This window comes from Emys orbicularis, chromosome 7 (assembly GCF_028017835.1).
Source record: "Emys orbicularis isolate rEmyOrb1 chromosome 7, rEmyOrb1.hap1, whole genome shotgun sequence".
In the NCBI taxonomy this organism is placed as follows: domain Eukaryota; kingdom Metazoa; phylum Chordata; order Testudines; family Emydidae; genus Emys; species Emys orbicularis.
In genome coordinates, this window is record NC_088689.1 from 76,624,591 (window position 1) to 76,647,159 (window position 22,569).

The window sequence follows — 22,569 nt, forward strand, 5'->3', positions numbered from 1 at the left end:
AAATACATGTTACACGCCCCTGCTATTATGGCAGTGGATCCTGCAGGACTCTATCTCAGACTGTCTTTTGTACAAGTTTTTTCCTTCCCCTGCATTGTGTATAATAGTAACACTATAAATTATTTCAATTGCCCAGCTGTGCTATATTGTACTATTGGCAGCGCAAATGATAAAACCATGAACAAAGAAGTGTTTTTCCATTGAAGGGAAGTTAACCATTTTCCAAGACTGTTTGACAAAGTAGAACCAATCTAAACCTCTCATACCAGCCAAACTTTCCCCTAAAAGTGTATTAGTTAAACTGATTACAAGTAACTGATGTGATAGCTGATTTTGAAACATTCTGTAACTGGAAATAAAAAGAAGCCATTCGTTTTGAAAACTTTCAGTCAAATCCTCATCGCAGTGAAGTCACTGGCAACACTGACCAAGATTGGACCTTTATACCCAATTCAAAGGGAAAGTCAAGCATGTGCTATTCAAAAATAGAATTAGACACATACTGCAATATTTGGTAACATAGTAATACTCAGGATTGCAAAGAGAATCTACCTTACATGTTTCCTATCCACTCAATGCGTTTGACTATACAGGACTGTATCCTCTCATAGCAGTTCTTCTGGTATCATGTTGCACATAACACATAAAGGGCTATTACTGAACAGACTGTAACATTGTCTGCAGAATTACTACCAGCATCTCCCCTTCTCTGCCCACCCACCCAGAACTATTGTAAAGAGACAGACTGTCATTTTCCCCATGAAAACTGCAATGTACTGCTCAGTTTTATTATGAAAGTAGTACAATACATACCTGACTAGGCATTGGGGAAGGTACTTGTCCACTAGGGTATCCCACTTAAAGGAAAATTTTAAAACAAAGCAAAAGAAAAAGGTTATTTCTTAATACAGAGTTAATATAGTACAATGTATCATCTTATTTCTTAATGCATCACTTTACACATCTATCAACTTTGCATACATAATCTCTGTTTTCACCATGAAGTTGCCTATGATACTCAGCAAACTGCAGCTCTTGTGGAAACCATGGGAATGACTAGCAACAGCCAATAAACCACAGGAGTGGCTCCAGTACACATGCTAGTAAGAAAGCATCAAGAGTGCTAAGCAATTTTACTAGTGCTGTGGAAGCTAGTGAAATCTCTCCCTTCTAACCCCTGCTCCCTATGACAAAAGCCAGGAAACTCAGAGCTAAGGAACAACCGGTGTCCAAAAGGAGCTCAGCAGTTCAGTATTAAAGATATTCTAATTACTACAGCTGACTAGAGTGAAAATTAAATCACTTACAAATGTCTTAAATATAAAGAGTGATACACTGACAATTGTTAAAGCAAAATACGACCGAAGTAATCTGGTTTTCCATTAGAAAGCATTGGAACATATGTATTTTATTCTTCATATGTAGGTGGGCATACAAACTTGTGTTATGTTAACAGTGGCTTAACCACTGTTAAAGTTAGTGAAGCAATCTTAAAAGAACTAAGATGGCCCTCATAGCTGTCCCCATTCTCAGTCTCTTCTAAGTGCTACTCTTAAGCGCATTCAAGGAGATAGTTGCCTAGCTGGCAACTGAAAATCCTTAAAATGTCCTTGACACACATCATTTGCATTCACTGGGTTGCCTTTAAGCACCTGCCTACCCTCCTTTACACTTCCCCCTACTCCCAAGTGCTTAGTTCAGTGTGGGCATAGAGATTTACTCTTACTGCTGAGCACTGCACATATTTCTCAGGGCTATGCAGAAGCCTTTCCATACAGGCACTGATCACTAGTGCATTCTGGTTTTCACAATTCATCAATGGCCTTCAGGATCAAGAAGCAACAGCATCCCAAACACTATATGAAAATAAACAGCAACAGGAAGTGTGCCTTTTCTGATATATGTAGTATTTATTTAGATTTGAGTTCTCCTGTCAGTCATTCATTGGTCTTAGAAATCATCAGGAGTTGTCTGTCCTTCATAAGAACATACATAGCATCCAACTGCAATAGCTAAGAACAACAGAGGGAGCTGAGGGCATAATTTCAGTTTCTTAACCTGGAATTCCTTGGTGCAACTCTTAGGTATATGACTTTTTTGATATCTGACTAGGATGGCACACACAGGCACATGCACACCCCCATTACCTACCTGGTATTTGTGCTGGTCCACCTCCCACATAGGTTTGAGATGGAGGTTGAGGATAACCACCAAAGCCAGATCCATTAGGGGGGACACCAAACCCAGGACCTGTAGGAGCTAGAGGGGAAAAAAGGGGTAAAAAAATAGAGGTTTTTTGGTAATTTAAATTTTAGTTGATTTATAATAAAAACAGAGTAGGATGTTGTGTAATGCAACTGTAACTAAAAATCTTTGGACACAGACAACAATATCCTAGTAATTTATACAAAGATTTGAAAAGCTACTACCATGCTTCGTGAGTTCAGACACCAGATTGGAATAAAAGTAGTAACATTTCTGATTTACCTTCATCTCCTTCAGAAATAAGTCTGTGCAGCTTTTGGGTTGGATTTATGTAGGTGAAGTATTGAGAAACACATTTGTTTTTTTCCTTTGGAATAATGTTAGACTTGGGAAAACACATATATGTTTAATTCATAAAGCTTGCAGTTTGACCTTTGGTAATTGTCAGACAGAAGCAATAACACTAGTTGGGGGTTATGACGAAGTGGGACTGTTCTTAATGTGTTCTTTGAATACTGAGTGGGGAGTATTGGCCTGGGAAGGTTGCAGGGGAGTTTTGCTGGGGCTGTCTGCATGGGGGATGGGAGACTTTCCCTGAGGGAGGATACCTGAGCAGGTAACATGAGAACCCAGGAAGGGGGTTGGAGGCCAGGTGACACCTCTGCCCGGGAAACTGGACAAAGGCTGGGGGGGGGAGCCGGGGGGGGGAGGCTGAGTAAGATGGCTGGAGGGAGTTGCAGTTGGGAGCTGGCTAGGGAGATGGAGAGGAGCCCAGATGGGTCTCTGGTCCACCAACGGGGCTCTGGCCTCCCTTCCCCCCCGCCCCCGATGGACCTAACTGAGGGGGTCCTGTTTGTCTGTACCTGCAAGACCTGTCTTGGACTGTGTTCCTGTCGTCTAAATTAACCTTCTGTTTTACTGGCTGGCTGAGAGTCATGGTGAATCGCTGGAAGCCGGGGGTGGAGGGCCTTGTCTCCCCCCACACTCCATGACGGGGGGGGGGGGGGGAGGAGAAGGGCTTTCCTGAGAATTCTGTTTGGTTATTCAAAAACTGATATGTCAGAGTTTGGCTCTGGAGAGAGGCAGAGCAGGAAACAAGAAATAATAAATGTTTACCCAGACCACATGTGCTAGGAATACAATGCAAATTGACAGCTAGTGCAGATGAGAATTATCATTTTTTAAATGGGGATAAGGTAGAAAAGGAGCATGAATAATAATGTACATTCAGTATTTAGAGCCTTGCCATCAAAATTAACAAAACTTCTGAATCCACAGCAATAATCCTAAAGCCCTTTCCCTAATGAAATGTGTGAAAAAATGTATTCTAATATTATACATTTATATAGTCCCGTTGATTAGAGCATAAAGCATTTGATAGCTATTAATTAAATAAGACTCAATAGCAAGAGCATAATTATTTACCCATTATCTGAAACTGAGGCACAAAAAGATTAAGCAATTTGACCATGGTCACACAGCATGTCAGTGGCATAACTGGAAATATGCCTCCTGCCTCTTCACCAAATGCTGGAGCTACCATATAGGCTGCATTTCAGAGTCGGGAGCCAGTTCCAAGGACAGACCACCAGAACCAACAGCTGAAGGACCTTCATGTGCTTTCAGAACTTTGGTTTTCTATCATACCTGGTTTCTATCAGGAACTCGTTTAAATTAATTTTCTGATTTTCCCCCTTTGAATGTTCTCACCTAACCGTGCTCTCTAATAGCTGCTCTTTGGCTCCCTCCACAGCTCTCCTCTGCCTTTTCTCTTTGAGCACAAACACTCACTCTCTCCCTCTCCCCCTCCCCCACCTGCCCTCCCTATTCTCCTGTTCCCACTAAGTTCCACCTCTGCCCTGCTGCCAACAAAACCCAGCTTGCTGATCGTGACTGGACTAGTGACAAACTCTGCCTATTCCTCTTCTTTCCTCTTCCTCATCCCTTCCTCTAACTCCAGTTAAAAACAAAACAAACCTGCTCATTTGTTTGTATTCCCATCCCCTACCCTTTTGTATCATTAGATTGTAAACCCTTCAGGACACTGGTTGCTTCTTTCCACATCTGTATAGTGCCCAGCACCTCGGCCCTTGGGTGCTATTGTAATATTAATATTGCCTACTCCACAGAACCGAGCTCTGCATGCCAGTCTCCTGCAATAAGCACTAGACAAAGCTTTTTTTTTGTATTTTCTGAACCAAATACAGGGACTGATTATGATGGAAATAACCTGTGAACAGTGTTCTTGAATATTACCTCCAGGATAAGATGGCATCCCCCCAGGTTGGGGAGCTCCAGGGTAGCCCCCCCCAGGTTGGGGAGCTCCAGGGTAGCCTCCAGGCGCAGGGTATCCTGCAGCTCCTGGGAACCCACCACTTGGTGGCGCTGCAGGATATGCACCGCCTCCCACAGGAGGGAAGCCTCCGGGAACAGCAGGATAGGGATATTGACCAGCAGGTGGATAAACAGACTCTTGTCCTGTAGGCTGAAAACAGATAATGTAGAGAATACTTGTGTATCTGCTAGGGACAGACAAGGGAATAAAGACTCTCTCTCTCTAGCTACCAAAGTATGCACAACTTAATTAACAATAAGGTCTGACTTAACAAAGAAGAGAAATTCAAAAATCTGCATTGATGAACTTGCTTTAACTCTTGTTACTGGGTTAAAAAAACACAGTACTGATATGGAAACATCAAAATGTATTTGCCTTGTCAAGTGTGAGCCTGATCTTTAACAAGCAAGATGAGCAGTAAATGAAATACAGGTCTTGAAACAAGCACATTCAAAATTGACTAGGGTCTCTGAGGGAAGTTCCTATGGGTTAATAGCCATACATGAGATCTCAGAAATATGCAGTCCAAGAGTTACTGAAATAAAGAGTTCATGACTATATAAATCAAATTGGTTCATTGTAAATCAGTTCTGGACAGCTACCACTCCCAAACTGCTCTGCAAACATAGCCCACACATTATGTACAGTTCATACTCACCCACTTCCTGGGATTTGGTTTTATTAACAGAAATTAACAATACAACAAAATTCTATTCAAACCTTCTCAGGCTTGGCTGCTCCCAAGTTTCCTACCTCTGGATGGCTCAGCTCACACATTAGATTCTTCCTGCCCAGAAGGCCACTCCCACCTCCCTTATATTTACTTCAGAGAGTCAGAAAACACACTTAAGCCTTTCCCAGCAGAAGCAAAACCTGCTAGCAAAGTGGGGTATTTAGGAAAACACTGTCAGTATGACTTCATGACTTCACAGCCTGTTGGGACAATACAGAGGCCACACACCTCATCTTGAAGTAATTGTAATGTAAATTTCTCGCTGACAAACCTAACACTAACAGTACAACTCATTTTAGGCAGAATAGCAATCATTTCACATTTTAAAATATTTTAAGCCTAGCAAAGCAATAAATCCACAATGAATAAGCTGCAATATTTCATTACAAACTCAAATTAAGATCTTCCAATTATTCATGTAATGAAATCAAGTGTGTTTCTGGGATTGAACTTTAGCATTTCAGAATCCAGTGCAGCACTTTTGCTCATGAAAATAGAGGTTTGTAACAGACAAGGCTGATAAAGCCCTTAACTACAGCTGCACAAAGGGTGCCACTAGAATTGTTAGGATACATTCTGAATATATTAGCAGATCACTGTACATAAATGATAAATGCAGCTGTGTTGTATGCACAGTACTTGAGTTTGCTGCATATGAATTATTTTGATCACGTTACAGTTCTCAAACTAGCTTAAATTTTCCAGTGCAGCTCATCCATCCACAGGCTTCTAGATTTGTTTTTGATCCTCTTCTGCTGGATTGAAGTTTGTTTTGAAGCTTTTTGGAAATGAAGACCATATAACACTCAAGGCTGCACTGTTAATCTCCATTTCCTAGGCTGTCATGAGCTATGTTTTGAAGAATGGTGACAAAACTTTTGAAATCAGTGTAATGACTAATGATACTTAAATTCAAAATTTATCTGAAAATCTTTATTGATCAAAATACATGTTACAAATGAAGTGTTTTCACAATCTAAATTTGACTTATAGTATGCACTTGTAGAGTAAATGTGATGTGTCTTGCAATAATGCTAGGTAAAAACTCTTCAGTAAAGTTGGGAATGCTACTGCAAACATTCTCTTACCCGCTTCCTTTTTTGTTATTGATGTCCAACTCCTTATATGCCATATATAAGTCATCAGAAATTTCCCATTTCCCATGTAATATTATTTTAAAGGGACAAATCCACTTTAAAAAAAAATCACACTTCTGTCTGAAATCTTTTTGCATTATAATATAATAAATTGTTATAGTAAATGCCTAACATTGCTATAACTGAAAGAGTAGAGAAAAGGTATTTCGCGTCTTTCAGATTTGTTTTATTTGTCCATCTTGACAGCACTCTGGATATAGTCAGTTTCATGGTTTCCCCTGTTTGTATGAATCTTTCACACATTTTTTGAATTTGACTAGATTTCAAGCTGTGTACTTTTAAAGGGTACTTCTCACCAACATAATACTATGAATTATGAACTATGAATTTTCATACTATGAATGTTTACCAACAATAAACCCTCGGTTAGAGATTTTTCCTTAAAAAAGCAGGGCCTGATTTTCAGATGTCCTGCACAATTTCAACTTCAGTTGGAATTGTTGGTGCTCAGCACCTCTGGGAAAAAAGTTTGGTTCTGTTTGTTAAATGGAGATTTGATCTAAAAGCATTCAGCTATTCTTCCACTTCTTAACTTGAGACAGAGGCTGCTGGTAGTACTAATGATTGGAGACCCCGCGGCTGGGCTCAGGGGGAGAGGGTGCGGGTATCTCAGCTGGGGGGGGGGCACAGCTGTGCTCAGCGGGGAGAAGGTGTGGGTATCTGGGCCGGGGGGCTGTGGCTGAGCTGTGGGAGGGAGGGGGGTTGGGTGTATTGGCTGGGGGGTGGGGGGAGGAGTTGTGAGTGTCTGGCCCCCCGGCTGGGCTCTGGGGCGGGGGGAAGGGTGCAGAGAAACAGGAACTGGGTTGTCATAGGGGTTTCTTTAACTCTCTACTCCTGGGGGAGTTTTTGTGTGTGTCTGTATTGTTACAGACATACTTGCTGACAGGTATTTTGAAATAAATTACCAAAATAATTGAAACTGGTGTGATTATGTAGTAGTATTTTGAAATAAAATTTGCAGAATTTTAAAATATTGTGGGCAGAATTTTTATTTTTTTGGTGCAGAATGCCCCCAGGAGTATTCAGTGGAATCTTAGATCATCCACTCATGAGTTGCAAGGGGAATGAAGTCCCACAGCCAAACGGCCAAAAAAGACAAGACAAATTAGCTAAACTGCTCTGTATCCTCAGCAAAAGACAAATCCTTGTGGTGTATGAGCAAGAAGCTAGATTTTTAAAGATGCTCATTACCCACGGCTCTCACTGAAATTAATGAGAGCTGCAGTTTGCTCAGCACCTATGAAAAATCAGGCCACAGATCTACAGGGTATTACAGCTGAACCTGAACCATGACCAGATGTGTGAACTCCAGCAAAGACTGATCAAGATTCAAATATCATCTGTATAATAGGCTGAAGCGAAACCCCAGATCAGAAGATCCTTGAACTTCTATATACATGGGGAGTGAGTCACAAAGTTTGGATTCAAACGTAGAGCCAAACTACTGAATAAACACTGCTCTTATGACAAGAGGCACAAGACTATCCAGAAAAACAAAGAAAATCAAGAGAATTGACAAGTTACAAAACAAATCACCAAAACTGAGCCACGCTTCTCTCAGCCTAGCAGAGAAAACGCTGCCGTGTGTTTACACTGTGAGCTGCAAGCGCACTGGCGTGGCCACATTAGCAGCTCTTGCAACGCCACAAAGAGCAGTGCATTGTGGTAGCTATCTCAGTGTGCAAGTGGCTGCAACGTGCTTTTCAAATGGGGGGGGAGTGTAACAGGGAGCGTATTGTGTGTATGTGGGGGGAGAGACACTGTGTTTTGGGGGGCAGTGTGTCAGCATGCTGTCTTGTAAGTTCAGACAGCAGCAGACCCCCCTCCCCCCACCTCTCTCTCTCACACACACTCAAAACAGCAGCATTCCACAGTAATGTCTTGCTTTGTCCCGGAGCAGATAAGCATGCTGGCTGTCAGAAACGGAGCTTTGAAAGGGGATATCCGCATGCCTGCAGCTGAGTTCAAAACAATGACAAGAGTGGCCACTTGACTTCAGGGGATTATGGGACGTTTCCGGAGACCAATCACAGCGCACCAATGCAACACGTCATCCACACTGACGCCCGGGTGTTTCAGCCAGGGCGCAGCAAGCTTTATGCTTCTTGTGGAGGTGGATTACCAGGAGCGCTCCAGCTGCAGAGTCCAGGCGCTCTAAGTGCCTTGCCAGTGTGAACACCTCAGGAGTTAGGGCACCCAGGGCTGCTTTAATGCGCTCTAACTTGCAAGTGTAGCCAAGCCCTAATATTCCCTCAGCACATGGCATGACAGAGGAGAAAGTCACAAGGGTGTGGCCTATACTGCAAGTACAAGGCATTTAAAAAACAGGACATACTTACGGGATATCCAGGGAAAGCAGGATAGCCTGAAGGGGGATAGCCTGGGTATGACATTCTGAAAAAGAACAACATTTTCAGTGACGAGCTTTTGGATTTGAAGTACAGTGGCATGAGTTAGTTGTTTGTGTGCTGAGTACCCATTATCTTGCTTAGCTGTGGAGGTCCGCACACAGCATACTGATATGTATGAATTTTACTTGTCAGCTACTTTAAAAAAAAAATAAAACTTTTCAATTCAGAACTTCTCAAACACATGAACCTAATGAGGCAAAAAGAACAGGAGTACTTGTGGCACCTTAGAGACTAACAAATTTATTTCAGCATAAGCTTTCGTGGGCTACAGCTTACTTCTGCAGATGCAACTGTAGCCCACGAAAGCTTATGCTGAAATAAATTTGTTAGTCTCTAAGGTGCCACAAGTACTCCTGTTCTTTTTGCGGATACAGACTAACACGGCTGCTACTTTGAAACCTGTCACTAATGAGGCAGTTACAAAGGGAAAACCACATATCAATCATGCCACTCAGTGCCACTTTTGTTTCGTTCTGTAAGGGTCTGGTCCAGTGAGAGGCTGAGTACCCCCATCTCTCATTGCCCTTAACTCCTACTGAAGTTAAGGGCATTCCGCACCTTCCAAGATCAGGAGCTAGAAGAGGAGCATCCTATTTTATTTATGGAAATTAAAAATGGTTTATGAAGCTATCATTTTCATAACTAAATAAAAATAAGTTTCAATATAATCTTCTTCTAGCACAGAAATAAGCATCTATTTCACACACCGCACTCAGCGAGCAAAAATAATGGAGATCACATAGCAGGATTCAATTTTTTAAAACCCACAGCATCACTATTTTGCATTGTTTCTCACAAATGATAAATCTTTACTGCTGCAACTGAAAGGGCAACAGGGAAGGCTCCATACCAAAACAGAAGAGATTGCTTCCTTAAACCCAAGATGATAAAATATGTTTTTTGTTTAAAAAAATAGTTAGGATAGTTGCCTAAACCTGCCAGCAAATCAGAGTTATTAACTGTGTAAGCAGAGTCAGGATGAGCTCTACCCTGACATCTGGTGGTGAATTATGGCGAGTGTGGAAAAGAACTCCAGGGGCTGATCTTGTTTGCATAGGCACACCCACCCGCCTGGCATGAGACAACAGCAACTGAAAGTAGTTACTTTGGATAGGGTGGGATCCCAGTTTCTCTGTTATTGGGGCAGGAGGAATAAAGTGTTGTTACCCTGATTATGTGAATCAAGGACAATGAAACTGTTTTATGACAGAGGGTCTCACCGTTACCTAAGTAGCACTCGCTAGACAAGGGACATGGGTTCCAAAACCCAGTGAATTGAGAGAGGATGGGGACAGGTATTTGTACCTGATGGTATGTACCCGCCTTTGAGGACCTGAAACAACAATTGCACCATCTCCTCTCTCCACTGTTGAATAGCAGAACTAATTTTTGATTCTATTGAGAGTCTATTTACAGACTGCTATGCGGAATTCACTTTGGGCCAATGGTGCACCAGCACTGGGGCTCCCCTACTACAAGCTGACATCACTATGAGCTGAAATCACTAAAGAGCTAAAATTACTAAGAACTGAGATCACTGAGTGCTGTGTTAACCAGTGGGGGAGCCTGAAGCTATATTGCTAAGTGGCCTGGTGGAGCAGAGCGGCGCAGTTTGCGGCCCACGGAACGGCGAGCAGAGCAATTTGCGGGACGGCTGGTGGAGCGGCCCATGGAAGGGCGAGCGGAGCGGAGCAGTTTGCGGGGTGGCTGGAGGAGTGGAGCGGAGTGGAGCAGAGCAGCTGGTAGAGCGGAGCAGTTCGTGGGGCGGCAGGAGCGGCTCACGGGACAGCTGGTGGAGTGGAGCGGCTCGTGGTGAAGGCTGCAGCGGAACCCCACGGAGAGGCGGACAGTCGGCCTCGGACCATGTAAGGTGCCCCTTAACACCCTGCGTGTCCCCTTTTCTCCCCCCCTTTCCACCCAGGCTGGGGGGGGGGGTAAAACCCTGCAGATAAACTTTTGAACTCTGGGGCTGCACTGACCAGGGGCAGAGACTTTGGGTTGCTGGACTTTTGGGATTCTTGGGTTGCTGGACTCAAGAAACTTTTGGGATGTTGGACTTTGGGGACTCTGGGTGATTTTTGGGTTGCTGGATTCAAGAACCAAAGGGAAAGGACACAGCCCAATTTGCAGGGGTGGGTCTTTTGCTCATGGTTTGTGTTATGAATCCTGTTTGTGGTGTTTTTCCAATTTAATGCTGATGTCGTTTACCTCATGTTATTAAACATTTTCTGCTACACTCAGATTCCGTGCTTGCGAGAGGGGAAGTATTGCCTCTTAGAGGCGCTCAGGGGGTGATATGTAATTGTCCCAGGTCACTGGGTGGGGGTTCGAGCTGGTTTTGCATTGCGTTATTGAAACGGAACCCCTAGATACAGAACCTGGCCCTTGTTGCTGCCAACTCAGAGGGGCAGAAGGGTTACAACTGTATGTTTATTCAGCTCTCCTGTGTGGTATTATTTCAATGTTCATTAACCACCTCTCAGCTACCTGCAATCTTTAAAATAATTTGCAAAATCTTATCCTCACCAGATTCCCACTGAAGTAAAAATGGACATTCATAAGAAATATCATGGCCTTTAAAACTTCTACTATGATGAACATGACCCACAGCACAAAATTACATTGCTGTCTTGAGCCATTAACAAACAAACCAAAACAGCAAAGTGCTGCATGAAAAAGGTTTGCAAAAATCTAAGTTTCAACCTGAAAGCAAATATTTACTAATAAGCAGAAAACACTGAAAATGGAGGTTTATAGCAAATGTTTCCAGACTCATTAATTATTATTACAATGCAAACACTACCCAGAAGTCAGGCAAAAACTGGGAGGAAACATTCAGGTAAAGGAAAGACCTCACAAAGGCCTGGTGTGAATATGTATAATCTCCCTTAAACAAGTACAACTATCAAAAAGCTATAAATCTGCACTAGGGATGAAGTGACATTCATCCCTGGTGTGAAAGGCTGTTGTTAGTCTTCCACACTACTACTTAAGCCCTGCAGTTAGCCAGGGGAGTGTTTGCAGATCCAGTGGATACAGTATCCTGCCCAATCAATCTGGAGGGGCTGGAGCTACTATTTCAGCCCAGAAGCCAGAGCAGCAGCAGCCCCTGACCCTGGATTGAAGGAAGGAATGTAACCTTTGCACTGTACCTGAATAGAAACTGAATACTTAGGTTTTATGAAGGTGGGGTGAATTTCACCCCTACATTCTCAATATAGAATATTCTACAGTCTACAGAATTCTCTAATAGAATATTAAGAAAATAAGAACATAAGAACGGCCATACTGGGTCAGACCAAAGTTCCATCTAGCCCAGTATCCTGTCTTCCAACAGTGGCCAATGCCAGGTGCCCCAGAGGGAATGAACAGAACAGTTAATCATCAAGTGATCCATCCCCTGTCACCCATTCTTAGCTTCTGGCAAACTGAGGCTAGGGACACCATCCCTATCCATCCTGGCTAATAGCCATTGATGGACTTATCCTCCATGAATTTATCTAGTTCTTTTTTGAACCCTGTTATAGTCTTCGCCTTCACAACATCCTCTGGCAAGGAGTTCCACAGGTTGACTGTGCATTGTGTGAAAAAATATTTCCTTTTGTTTGTTTTAAACCTGCTGCCTATTAATTTCATTTGGTAACCCCTAGTTCTTGTGTTATGAGAAGAAGTAAATAACACTTTTTTACTTTCTCCACACCAGTCATGATTTTATAGACTTCTATCATATCCCCCCTTAGTCTTCTCTTTTCCAAGCTGAAGAGTCCCAGTCTTATTAATCTCTCTTCATACGGAAGCCGTTCCATATCCCTAATCATTTTTGTTGCTCTTTTCTGAACCTTTTCCTATTCCAATATATCTTTTTTGAGATGGGGGCGACCACATCTGCACACAATATTCAAGATGCGGGTGTACCATGGATTTCTACAGAGGCAATATGATATTTTCTGTCTTCTTAGCCATCCCTTTCCTAATGGTTCCCAACATTCTGTTCACTTTTTTGACTGCTGCTGCACATTGAGTGGATGTTTTCAGAGAACTAGCCACAATGACTCCAAGATCTCTTTCTTGAGTGGTAACAGCTAATTTAGATCCCATCACTTTATATGTATAGTTGGGATTATGTTTTCCAATGTGCATTTCTTTGCATTTATCAACATTGAATTTCATCTGCCATTTTGTTGCCCAGTCACCTCAGAAAGCCCCATCCATATGCCACATTGGCTGTCATCTTTTGATTCTCTCCCCACTCAGCACCCATCTCCTCCACTATTTTCTCCTTAGTTCCCCTTCCAAAAAATAATTCCCTTCTTAAATTATAAATGGTATCCGGACTAGGGAAGGAGATTGATAGGAGTGGGACACGATCAGCCAACCTGTTTTGGGGCAGTTAGATAGGGAGTTCTAAGGATAGCTCCAATTAAAGTAGAGGGATATTTGTAAACCCTAGTTACTGAAAGACCATCCGAGCACTCTGACTGTACAGTTTTTAGTAAAATGGAATTCTCATCTGCTCACGCACAGTGGAGGAAATTGAATATGTTAGAAAAAAGTGCTGTTATAGTCAATAACTGCCCAGCATTCCTAATTATTCACTGGCCAGGACAACTTACTTCTGGGGAAATTCTGCACCACTGCACACATGCAGAATTAATATCTGGCACACAATTTATTTCCACCACAGAAAATACATTCTGCTCAAGAAGTGCTGCAGTCCCACCTTTCACCCACCAGAGACCACTGTGGTGCCAGAATAGCCAGCAGACAGCTGCATTCATCACAGTACCCTGACTGCGGAGCCAGGTTAGGACAGACAGAGTGGGGCACACAGGGCTGCTGAGGCGTCATAGACTGGGGTTCAGAAGTGCTAGTGAGGGGGACAGACTGGGGCGTGAGATCAGGAGCTAGTGGGGTGACAGCACTGAGCCAGGGGTTGAATGGGAGTGGGGGTGTAGGGCCACTTGGGATTGGGGGAGGTGGGCTGCAGGGACACATGGGGATGGGGGGTGAAAGGACACATGGGAACAGGGCAGATGGGCCTGACTGAATGGGAGAGCCTTGGGCCAGTCAGGGCCTGCATAGGGGACGCTCTCCAACTCCCTAACAATCCCTCTATCCCCCCCCAAAAAATATTTCTCCCACTCACACCCAACAACCCTACAAGTTCACTCCCAGGCTCCTTCCCTCTCCCTCAGCTCCTCCATTACCCCTGACTCCCCCAAGTCTTTGCACTGCTTCTGAAGGCTGTGGGAAATACATTTCTGTATTGTAGTTTAAATTAAGTACTCAACGTTCTGTATTAATATGCCTAGTAAGGAATCTATTGCCCAAAACAAAAATTCCTGAAACTGTTTTTTTTTTCTGTATTGTTACAGACATACTTGCTGACAGGTATTTTGAAATAAATTACCAAAACAATTGAAACTAGCATGATTATATTGTGTTATTTTGACAAATAAAATATACAGAATTTTACATAAGAACAGCCATACTGGGTCTGACAGTGGTTAATGCCATGTGTTTCAGAGGGAATGAACAGAATGGGTAATCATCAAGTGATCCAGCCTCTGTCGCCCATTTCCAGCTTCTGACAAACACAGGCTAGGGACACTTCAGAGCATGATTTTGCATCCCTGCCCATCTTGGCTAATAGCCATTGGTGGACCTAGCCTTAATTAACTTATCTAGTTCTTATTTTACCAGAATTTTAAAATATTGTGCACAGAATTTTTAATGTTTTGGCACAGAATTCCCCCAAGAGTAAAATCTCCATTTTAGCATAACAAACCAGATAGTAAAACTTAATGTTTAACAGGAATCTTTCATTTTTACTGACCATCAACTACACAGAAAGTAGCAAGCATTTACAAAGTTAACTTGCTGAGAATTAAAGCAGAAACAAAAAAATCAGAGTGTATCAGACCAAATTCAAGTGCTAAAACAAGAATAGCATAGGATTACATGTACTCAGTCTCTCACTGATATAAGTCATACTGTTAGCACTATGATGTGACAACTATAGAACTAAAGCAACCTTAGTGTCTGTGCCAATGACAAGCAACAGAAGGCTTTGGGAGATGGATCAAGTTGATCAAAGTAAATATGATAAATTAAGGGGAAGCATCCCTAATGCAGCATTCATGAGATATTTTACATTTTCAGACTTGTGCTTTAATGTTTAACCACACACATTACAAATTACTACTTATTTCTACCAAAGAAACAGTGGATTTTTTTCTTTTTCTTTTTTATTTGGCTGAATATAGTAAATTTAGTCTAATTTCAATTAAAAAGGAACTTATTTGTGATATTATATGATTAAAGTATGACCATGCACATCATTGTTGCTACCACTGCTATACAATTGCAACAGTCTTGTACAAATGATGTCATGTAAGGTGTCAATGGAAAAGTTATGATTTTCTGAATATGATTATCCTGTTTGTATGCGTATATCATTTTTGTATCTGAAGATATGAATATTGACTACATACCTGTATTTCAAATGTGTTTGCTCCTGGGGTAACACCCACAAGGTAGTTTACATCTAGTCTAGCCTGCACATTGTGAATGGACCATTCAAGTTAATGGCCCATTAACAAACACAATGGGCCACAGAAGAAGATTATCCCTGCATGGTGGGCCATCCCGTGGATGCCTTAGCCAAAATATGGGTAATGGCTCTTCCTATGATTCATCAAAGCATTCAAGGGCATGTGACTGGCTCATATGACCCTGGACTCCATGTTGCACCTGTACTTTTCCACAAACTAAGACTGAGAGCATCCCCTCCACATGGGAGAAAGTATAAAAGACCCTGGAAGCATCTCCATTTGCTTCTTTCCTGCTCTGATCTCTGGACTATGGACTTACCCTAACAGGAGCATTACAACCAATGGATTCAGGACCTTCCAATCTTTTGTAAGTTACCAGAGACATTATAAGCCAGCAGTTTATTCCATCTAGGGTTGCCAGGTGTCCTGTTTTCGACCGGAACACCCGGTTGAAAAGGAACCCTGGTGGCTCCAATCAGCACTGTTGACCGGGCCGTTAAAAGTCTGGTTGGTGGCACAGTGGGGCTGGCAGGCTCCCTGCCTGGCTCTGCGCAGCTCCTGGGAAGCAGCCAGCATGTCTGGCTCCTAGGCGGAGGGGCGGCCAGGAAGGAGTCTGCTATAGACCAGCAGACTAGGGGGATGAGGTGGACGAGGCTTTCTTCCAGCAACTAACAGAAGTTACTAGATCGCAGGCCCTGGTTCTCATGAGGGACTTCAATCACCCCGATATCTGCTGGGAGAGCAATACAGCGGTGTACAGACAATCCAGGAAGTTTTTGGAAAGTGTAGGGGACAATTTCCTGGTGCAAGTGCTGGAGGAACCAACTAGGGGCAGAGCTCTTCTTGACCTGCTGCTCACAAACTGGGAAGAATTAGTAGGGGAAGCAAAAGTGGATGGGAACCTAGGAGGCGGTGACCCATAAGATGGTTGAGTTCAGGATCCTGATACAAGGAAGAAAGGAGAGCAGCAGAATACGGACCCTGGACTTCAGAAAAGCAAACTTTGACTCCCTCAGGGAACTGATGGGCAGGATCCCCTGGGAGAATAACATGTGGGGAAAAGGAGTCCAGGAGAGCTGGCTGTATTTTAAAGAATCCTTATTGAGGTTGCAGGAACAAACCATCCTGATGTGTAGAAAGAATAGTAAATATGGCAGGTGACCAGCTTGGCTTAACAGTGAAATCCTTGCTGATCTTAAACACAAAAAAGCAGCTTACAAGAAGTGGAAGATTGGACAAATGACCAGGGAGGAGTATAAAAATATTGCTCAGGCATGCAGGAGTGAAATCAGGAAGGCCAAAGCGCAATTGGAGTTGCAGCTAGCAAGGGATGTTAAGAGCAACAAGAAGAAAGTAAAGTAAAGTGTGGGCCCCTTACTGAATGAGGGAGGCAACCTAGTGACAGAAGATGTGGAAAAAGCTGATGTACTCAATGCTTTTTTTGCCTCTGTCTTCACGAACAAGGTCAGCTCCCAGACTACTGCACTGGGCAGCACAGTATGGGGAGGAGGTGACCAGCCCTCTGTGGAGAAAGAAGTGGTTCAGGACTATTTAGAAAAGCTGGATGAGCACAAATCCATGGGGCCAGATGCACTGCATCCGAGTGTACTAAAGGAGTTGGCAGATGTGATTGCAGAGCCATTGGCTACTATCTTTGAAAACTCATGGCGATCAGGGGAGGTCCCGGATGACTGGAAAAAGGCTAATGTAGTGTCCATCTTTAAAAAAGGGAAGGAGGAGGATCCGGGGAACTACAGGCCAGTCAGCCTCACCTCAGTCCCTGGAAAAATCATGGAGCAGGTCCTCAAGGAATCAATTCTGATGCACTTACAGGAGAGGAAAGTGACCAGGAATAGTCAGCATGCATTCATCAAGGGCAAGTCATGCTTGACTGACCTAATTGCCTTCTTTGACAAAATAACTGGCTCTGTGGATGAGGGAAAAGCAGTGGACGTGTTATTCCTTGACTTTAGCAAAGCTTTTGATACGGTCTCCCACAGTATACTTGCCGCCAAGTTAAAGAAGTATGGGCTGGATGAATGGACTACAAGGTGGATTGAAAGCTGGCTAGATCCTTGGGCTTAATGGGTAGTGATCAATGGCTCCATGTCTAGTTGGCAGCCAGTATCAAGCGGAGTGCCCCAAGGGTCGGTCCTGGGGCCGGTTTTGTTCAATATCTTCATTAATGATCTGGAGGATGGCGTGGACTGCACCCTCAGCAAGTTTGCAGATGACAGTAAACTGGGAGGAGTGGTAGATACACTGGAGGGTAGGGATAAGATACAGAGGGACCTAGACAAATTAGAGGATTGGGCCTAAAGAAATCTGATGAGATTCAACAAGGACAAGTGCAGAGTCCTGCACTTAGGACGGAAGAATCCCATGCACTGCTACAGACTAGGGACCGAGTGGCTAGGCAGCGGTTCTGCAGAAAAGGACCTAGGGGTTACAGTGGACGAGAAGCTGGATATGAGTCGACAGTGTGCCCTTGTTGCCAAGAAAGCTAACGGCATTTTGGGCTATATAAGTAGGGGCATTGCCAGCCGATCGAGGGACATGATCATTCCCCTCTATTCGGCATTGATGAGGCCTCATCTGGAGTACTTTGTCCAGTTTTGGGCCCCACACTACAAGAAGGATGTGGAAAAATTGGAAAGAGTGCAGCGGAGGGCAACAAAAATGATTGGGGGGCTGGAGCACATGACTTATGAGGAGAGGCTGAGGGAACTGGGATTGTTTAGTCTGCAGAAGAGAAGAATGAGGGGGGATTTGATAGCTGCTTTCAACTACCTGAAAGGGGATTCCAAAGAGAATGGATCTAGACTATTCTCAGTGGTACCAGATGACAGAACAAGGAGTAACGGTCTCAAGTTGCAGTGGGGGAGGTTTAGGTTGGATATTAGGAAAAACTTTTTCACTAGGAGGGTAGTGAAGCACTGGAATGGGTTACCTAGGGAGGTGGTGGAATCTCCTTCCTTAGAGGTTTTTAAGGTCAGGCTTGACGAAGCCCTGGCTGGGATGATTTAGTTGGGGATTGGTCCTGCTTTGAGCAGGGGGTTGGACTATATGACCTCATGAGGTCCCTTCCAACCCTGATATTCTATGATTCTATGATCCGCGGAGCACCCTGTCCATGTCTCCACCTAGGAGCCGGAGGGACATGTCGCCGCTTCTCGGGAGCTGCCTGAGGTTAGTGCTGCCCAGAGCCTGCACCCCGAACCCCCTCCCACAGCCCAACCTCCTGCCCCAGCTTGGAACCCCCTCCTGCACCCCAAACCCCTCATCCCCAGGCCCACCCCAGAGCCCACACCCCCAGCCAGAGTCCTCACCCCCTCATGCACCCCTACCCCCTGCCCTAGCCCAGTGAAAGTGAGCAAGTGAGTAAGGGTGGGGGAGAGCAAGCAATGGTGGGAGGGGAGATGGAATGAGCGGGGGCGGGGCCTTGGAGAAGGGGCGGGGCAGGGCAAGGGTGTTCGGTTTTCTGCACTTAGAAAGTTGGCAACCCTAATTCCATCACTGCTACAAACCTGTTCCAAGAACTTTGCAATTACTGTACGTATTTGATTCCTTTGACCATTTTAACTCTCTCCTCTTTCTTTTCTCTTATAAATAAACCTTTATATATTAGATACTAAAGGATTGGCAACAGCATGATTATTGGGTAAGATCTGAGTTATATATTGGCCTGGCTACATGTCTCATCTCTTGGGATTAGAAGAACCCTTTGTTTGATTAAATTGGTTTTAAATAACCACTTATCATTAAGTCTAGTGTCTGGGTGGTGAAACAAGGGCTGGGAAACTGCATTTCTGACTTCTTGCTAACCAGTGTGGTGAGACAGAAGTTTACTTTTGTTACTGGAGTGGTACAGCTTATAGAAGAATAACCACCAGTTGGGGGTTGAGTCGGCCCTTATTTCTCAGCAGTTTGTCCTGAATCTGGAATGCTCAGCTGTGACCCATTGAGGCACGGTGACACTTGTCAAACTCAAAAGTTTCCTCTATTAAGTACAATTTAGATTTGAATTTTAAAATTTTGGGTTTGAATCATGTGTCTTCAGATATTTATGCCATTTAAACTTTGCATATAACTCCATTTGGACAGTAATAAGACCAGTCAGTTTCACAATTGTTGCTTAAAGGGGCCCCTAGTGTCTGAAAGTGGTTTACCTATTATTACCCAACAAAAATTACTAAAAACTGAATGAAAAAAAAATATTTTCAGCTGGTCTACTTTGCTTAATTCCATTAATAAATTATAGCCCTAAGTAGGAAGCTTGCCATTCTAAGGGGACTGGAGGAGGTTTATGAAACCAAGCACCCTGTTGGTATAGTTTCCATAACATAATTTAAAAGATATCAGATTTAAAATGTATGATATAATTTGAGCCATACCACAGTTCTGTCTGTACTGCAAAATCAACTGTTGGAGGATCTGGTTGCAACATTGTTGTTTCCCCAACAGTTAAAACAGTTTCATTTTGTAGAACAATTGAGATCCAACAATCCTTTAACTAGGTCTTGAAACATGCTAAAAACATTGACACAAAATTTCATTTTTCATAATTTAAGATTTTAGTACCAGACAAGAAAACTAAACAAATGTTTTAACCTACATGTTTCCCTTTGATTTATTAGTGAAAGCAAAAGAGTGAAAATAGATACCTTCACATGAGGGAGGGCGGGAACAGGAAGGAATTTCAAACTTCTAATTTTCAAATAAAACAAACCAGTTGTTCAAGTTGTCTAAGTCTTTGATTAGCAAGTTAATTGCCAGTTTATGCTTGTGACCACCTGTGACACTGCTAACATATGCAAATAGAGCTGTCTCTATCGTTACCTTTTTAAAACTTTCCTCCCTTGCCTTTGTCTATTTATTCACCTGTTTTGTATTGTCTAAATTGTAGACTGTGAGCTCTCTGGGGCAGGGATTGTATTTGTAGCATGGACTGTATTTGTGTTATAAAAATTTTCATGAGGCTCTAATCCCTATTTGGGTTCCTTGGGCACCATCACCATAGGGGGGAAAAATGGTATTTTCTTCGTCTGTTAAAATAAAAAAATTCATTTTATTCAATTTTAAAATAAAGAATGTATGATTTAAAAATTATGTAAATGGCTTGCAGAGGGGCCATAGTTTCAATAGCAATGCCCATATTACAACTAGACTGGGGTACATTGAATTGGATTGGAGACTAATCCTCAGCTACGGTTCAAACACTGTAGTAACCAGTTTTCAAAAGTTAATGTAACCTGGCAGTAACATTTCCTGAAATAGCTTTCAGTATGTGCAGATGCTTTTCAGGAGAGAAATTAAATCACTTGCATAATATGGGACTAAGTACTTGTTAAACATTAGCCAGCTGTGAGTCCACAGCACATGAACTCACTTATCTCTGAATGCCTTAGCAGCTTGCTGCCTTCCTAAACTGTGTCAGGGAGATCTCACAGACCGGTCCTTGAGAAACACTACCTTAGAGTATCCCAAAGCAAAACTGAGACTTCGCCCTTTGTTAAGGAAGTTTAACATCACAAAACTGAAAACAGATTCTATCAACAGAAGCCTATCTTTTTTTTTTAATGTAGTTTTTGATCCATGATTTTTTTTTGCTTAACAGCAGTTTCTGAGACATGAAATGGATGCCCTCTGAAGCGTCTTCATTGAAACATTATTCAAATATACTTGTAATCCATCCCTGTGCCCCCAGTGACTCAGCAAATAATGCCCATTGAGTTTCAAAACTCTAGAATTATGGATCCTCTTTTCTGTTCAAAAGTGAAACTGCCTGCATGCATGCATCTCCATGCATCTGATGAAGTGGGTTTTAGCTCACGAAAGCTTATGCCCAAATAAATTTGTTAGTCTCTAAGGTGCCACAAGGACTCCTCATTGGGTTTTTTTTTTTTTTTTTTTTTTTTTTTGAGAAACCTATGGTTATTCTATAATTATACAATATGAATAAATTGGCTGGAGGAGGGACAGAAAACAGAGAGCTTGCAAAATATATTTGCACTAGAGAATGACTAGGAAGGTTTTCCTGGTAAAAGGAGTCTAAATCATCTTTAATTTTTAAAAAAGTTTCTATCCTCACAATTACAAGGCCAGTCTTCCAAATGCATTGCTGTCTTCTCTAGTCTGCAGACCACTCTAGAGTCAGCCTCCCTTTTTGGTTATAGCTTCCCCAAAGAGCAGCGGAACAAGACTGATAAGACATGGTAAGTTTCATTATTGTTATTCAGAACATTGTGGACAATTGTGAAATAACAAGAATTGTGTCAGTTTCACTATGCCCCTGTTTGGAAAAATATGAGCAACAGGGAAGACACTGAAGCTGTTGGCACTGGACTTCAACAGTAGCCCTCCCTCAGACCTTGTCTTTCATAAGGGCCTAAGACTAGTAAAAAATATTGTAAATTAGAGACACCACTGCAGAGCTCTCAACTGCCACTTTCCTAGAAAGTGTAACTCCAAAAGCCACTCACAAACTTTAGTTTTCTACTTATGCATTAACAGCCCTTTGTCTGCACTTAATACAGCCTCCAAAGTTCTCCTCCTTAGCAAAAGTGGCAGGAAAGGGGTGTGGACAGCAAAGAAAAACCTATTAAAAATATAACAGAAAGAGCATGTACAAAGTTGTAGGTGATTCCTTTTACTGGGTTAACTAATTTCAGGAAAGGGAAAAGCATTTATACATTTCTGATTTCTCATCCCTCTCCAAGGGTCACTACAAGGAGAGCCAACAAATGGAGTGAATGTGGCTCAAGCGTAGAGAGCACCTGTAATCACCTCATTACATTGTCCTTCCCAAATTTTAATTACATTTTTCAGTATTTTTAAACAAAATGGAGAGGCCTCATTTTCTAGATAGGTATTAGAAAAAGGATATGAGAAGCTGAGGAAAATCAGAACAAGCCTTTCACATACAGGGCCCCCATACAGTGTCTACACTGCAACTAGGCATCCATGGCATGATGGTGGGCCCATACCATTGGACTCCAATTTGTGTGGGGCTCAGGTTGTTTCCTTGCTGTGTAGACTTCTGGCTCGGAGCCTGACCTCTGGCACCCTCCCACCTCACAGGGTCCTAGAGCCTGCCTTCCAGACCCAGCCAAACGTCTACACTGCAATTAAACACCCAGAGACATGGCATGGGTCAGCTGCAGTTGCCGAGGTG

The 22,569-nt window shown here is 42.9% G+C and overlaps 1 protein-coding gene across 1 annotated transcript in view; it reads right to left on the bottom strand.

The window, feature by feature from the left end:
- Positions 1-22,569, bottom strand: part of ANXA7 (annexin A7) — a 48,818-nt gene that overhangs the window by 25,199 nt on the left and 1,050 nt on the right. Inside the window, exons 2-5 of the mRNA XM_065408444.1 lie at positions 8,770-8,824; positions 4,462-4,690; positions 2,152-2,259; positions 814-857 (exon numbers count right to left, since the gene is read on the bottom strand). Of these exons, the coding sequence (XP_065264516.1) occupies positions 814-857; positions 2,152-2,259; positions 4,462-4,690; positions 8,770-8,823 (435 nt within the window). The 5' untranslated portion in view covers position 8,824. The remainder of the gene's footprint in view (positions 1-813; positions 858-2,151; positions 2,260-4,461; positions 4,691-8,769; positions 8,825-22,569) is intronic.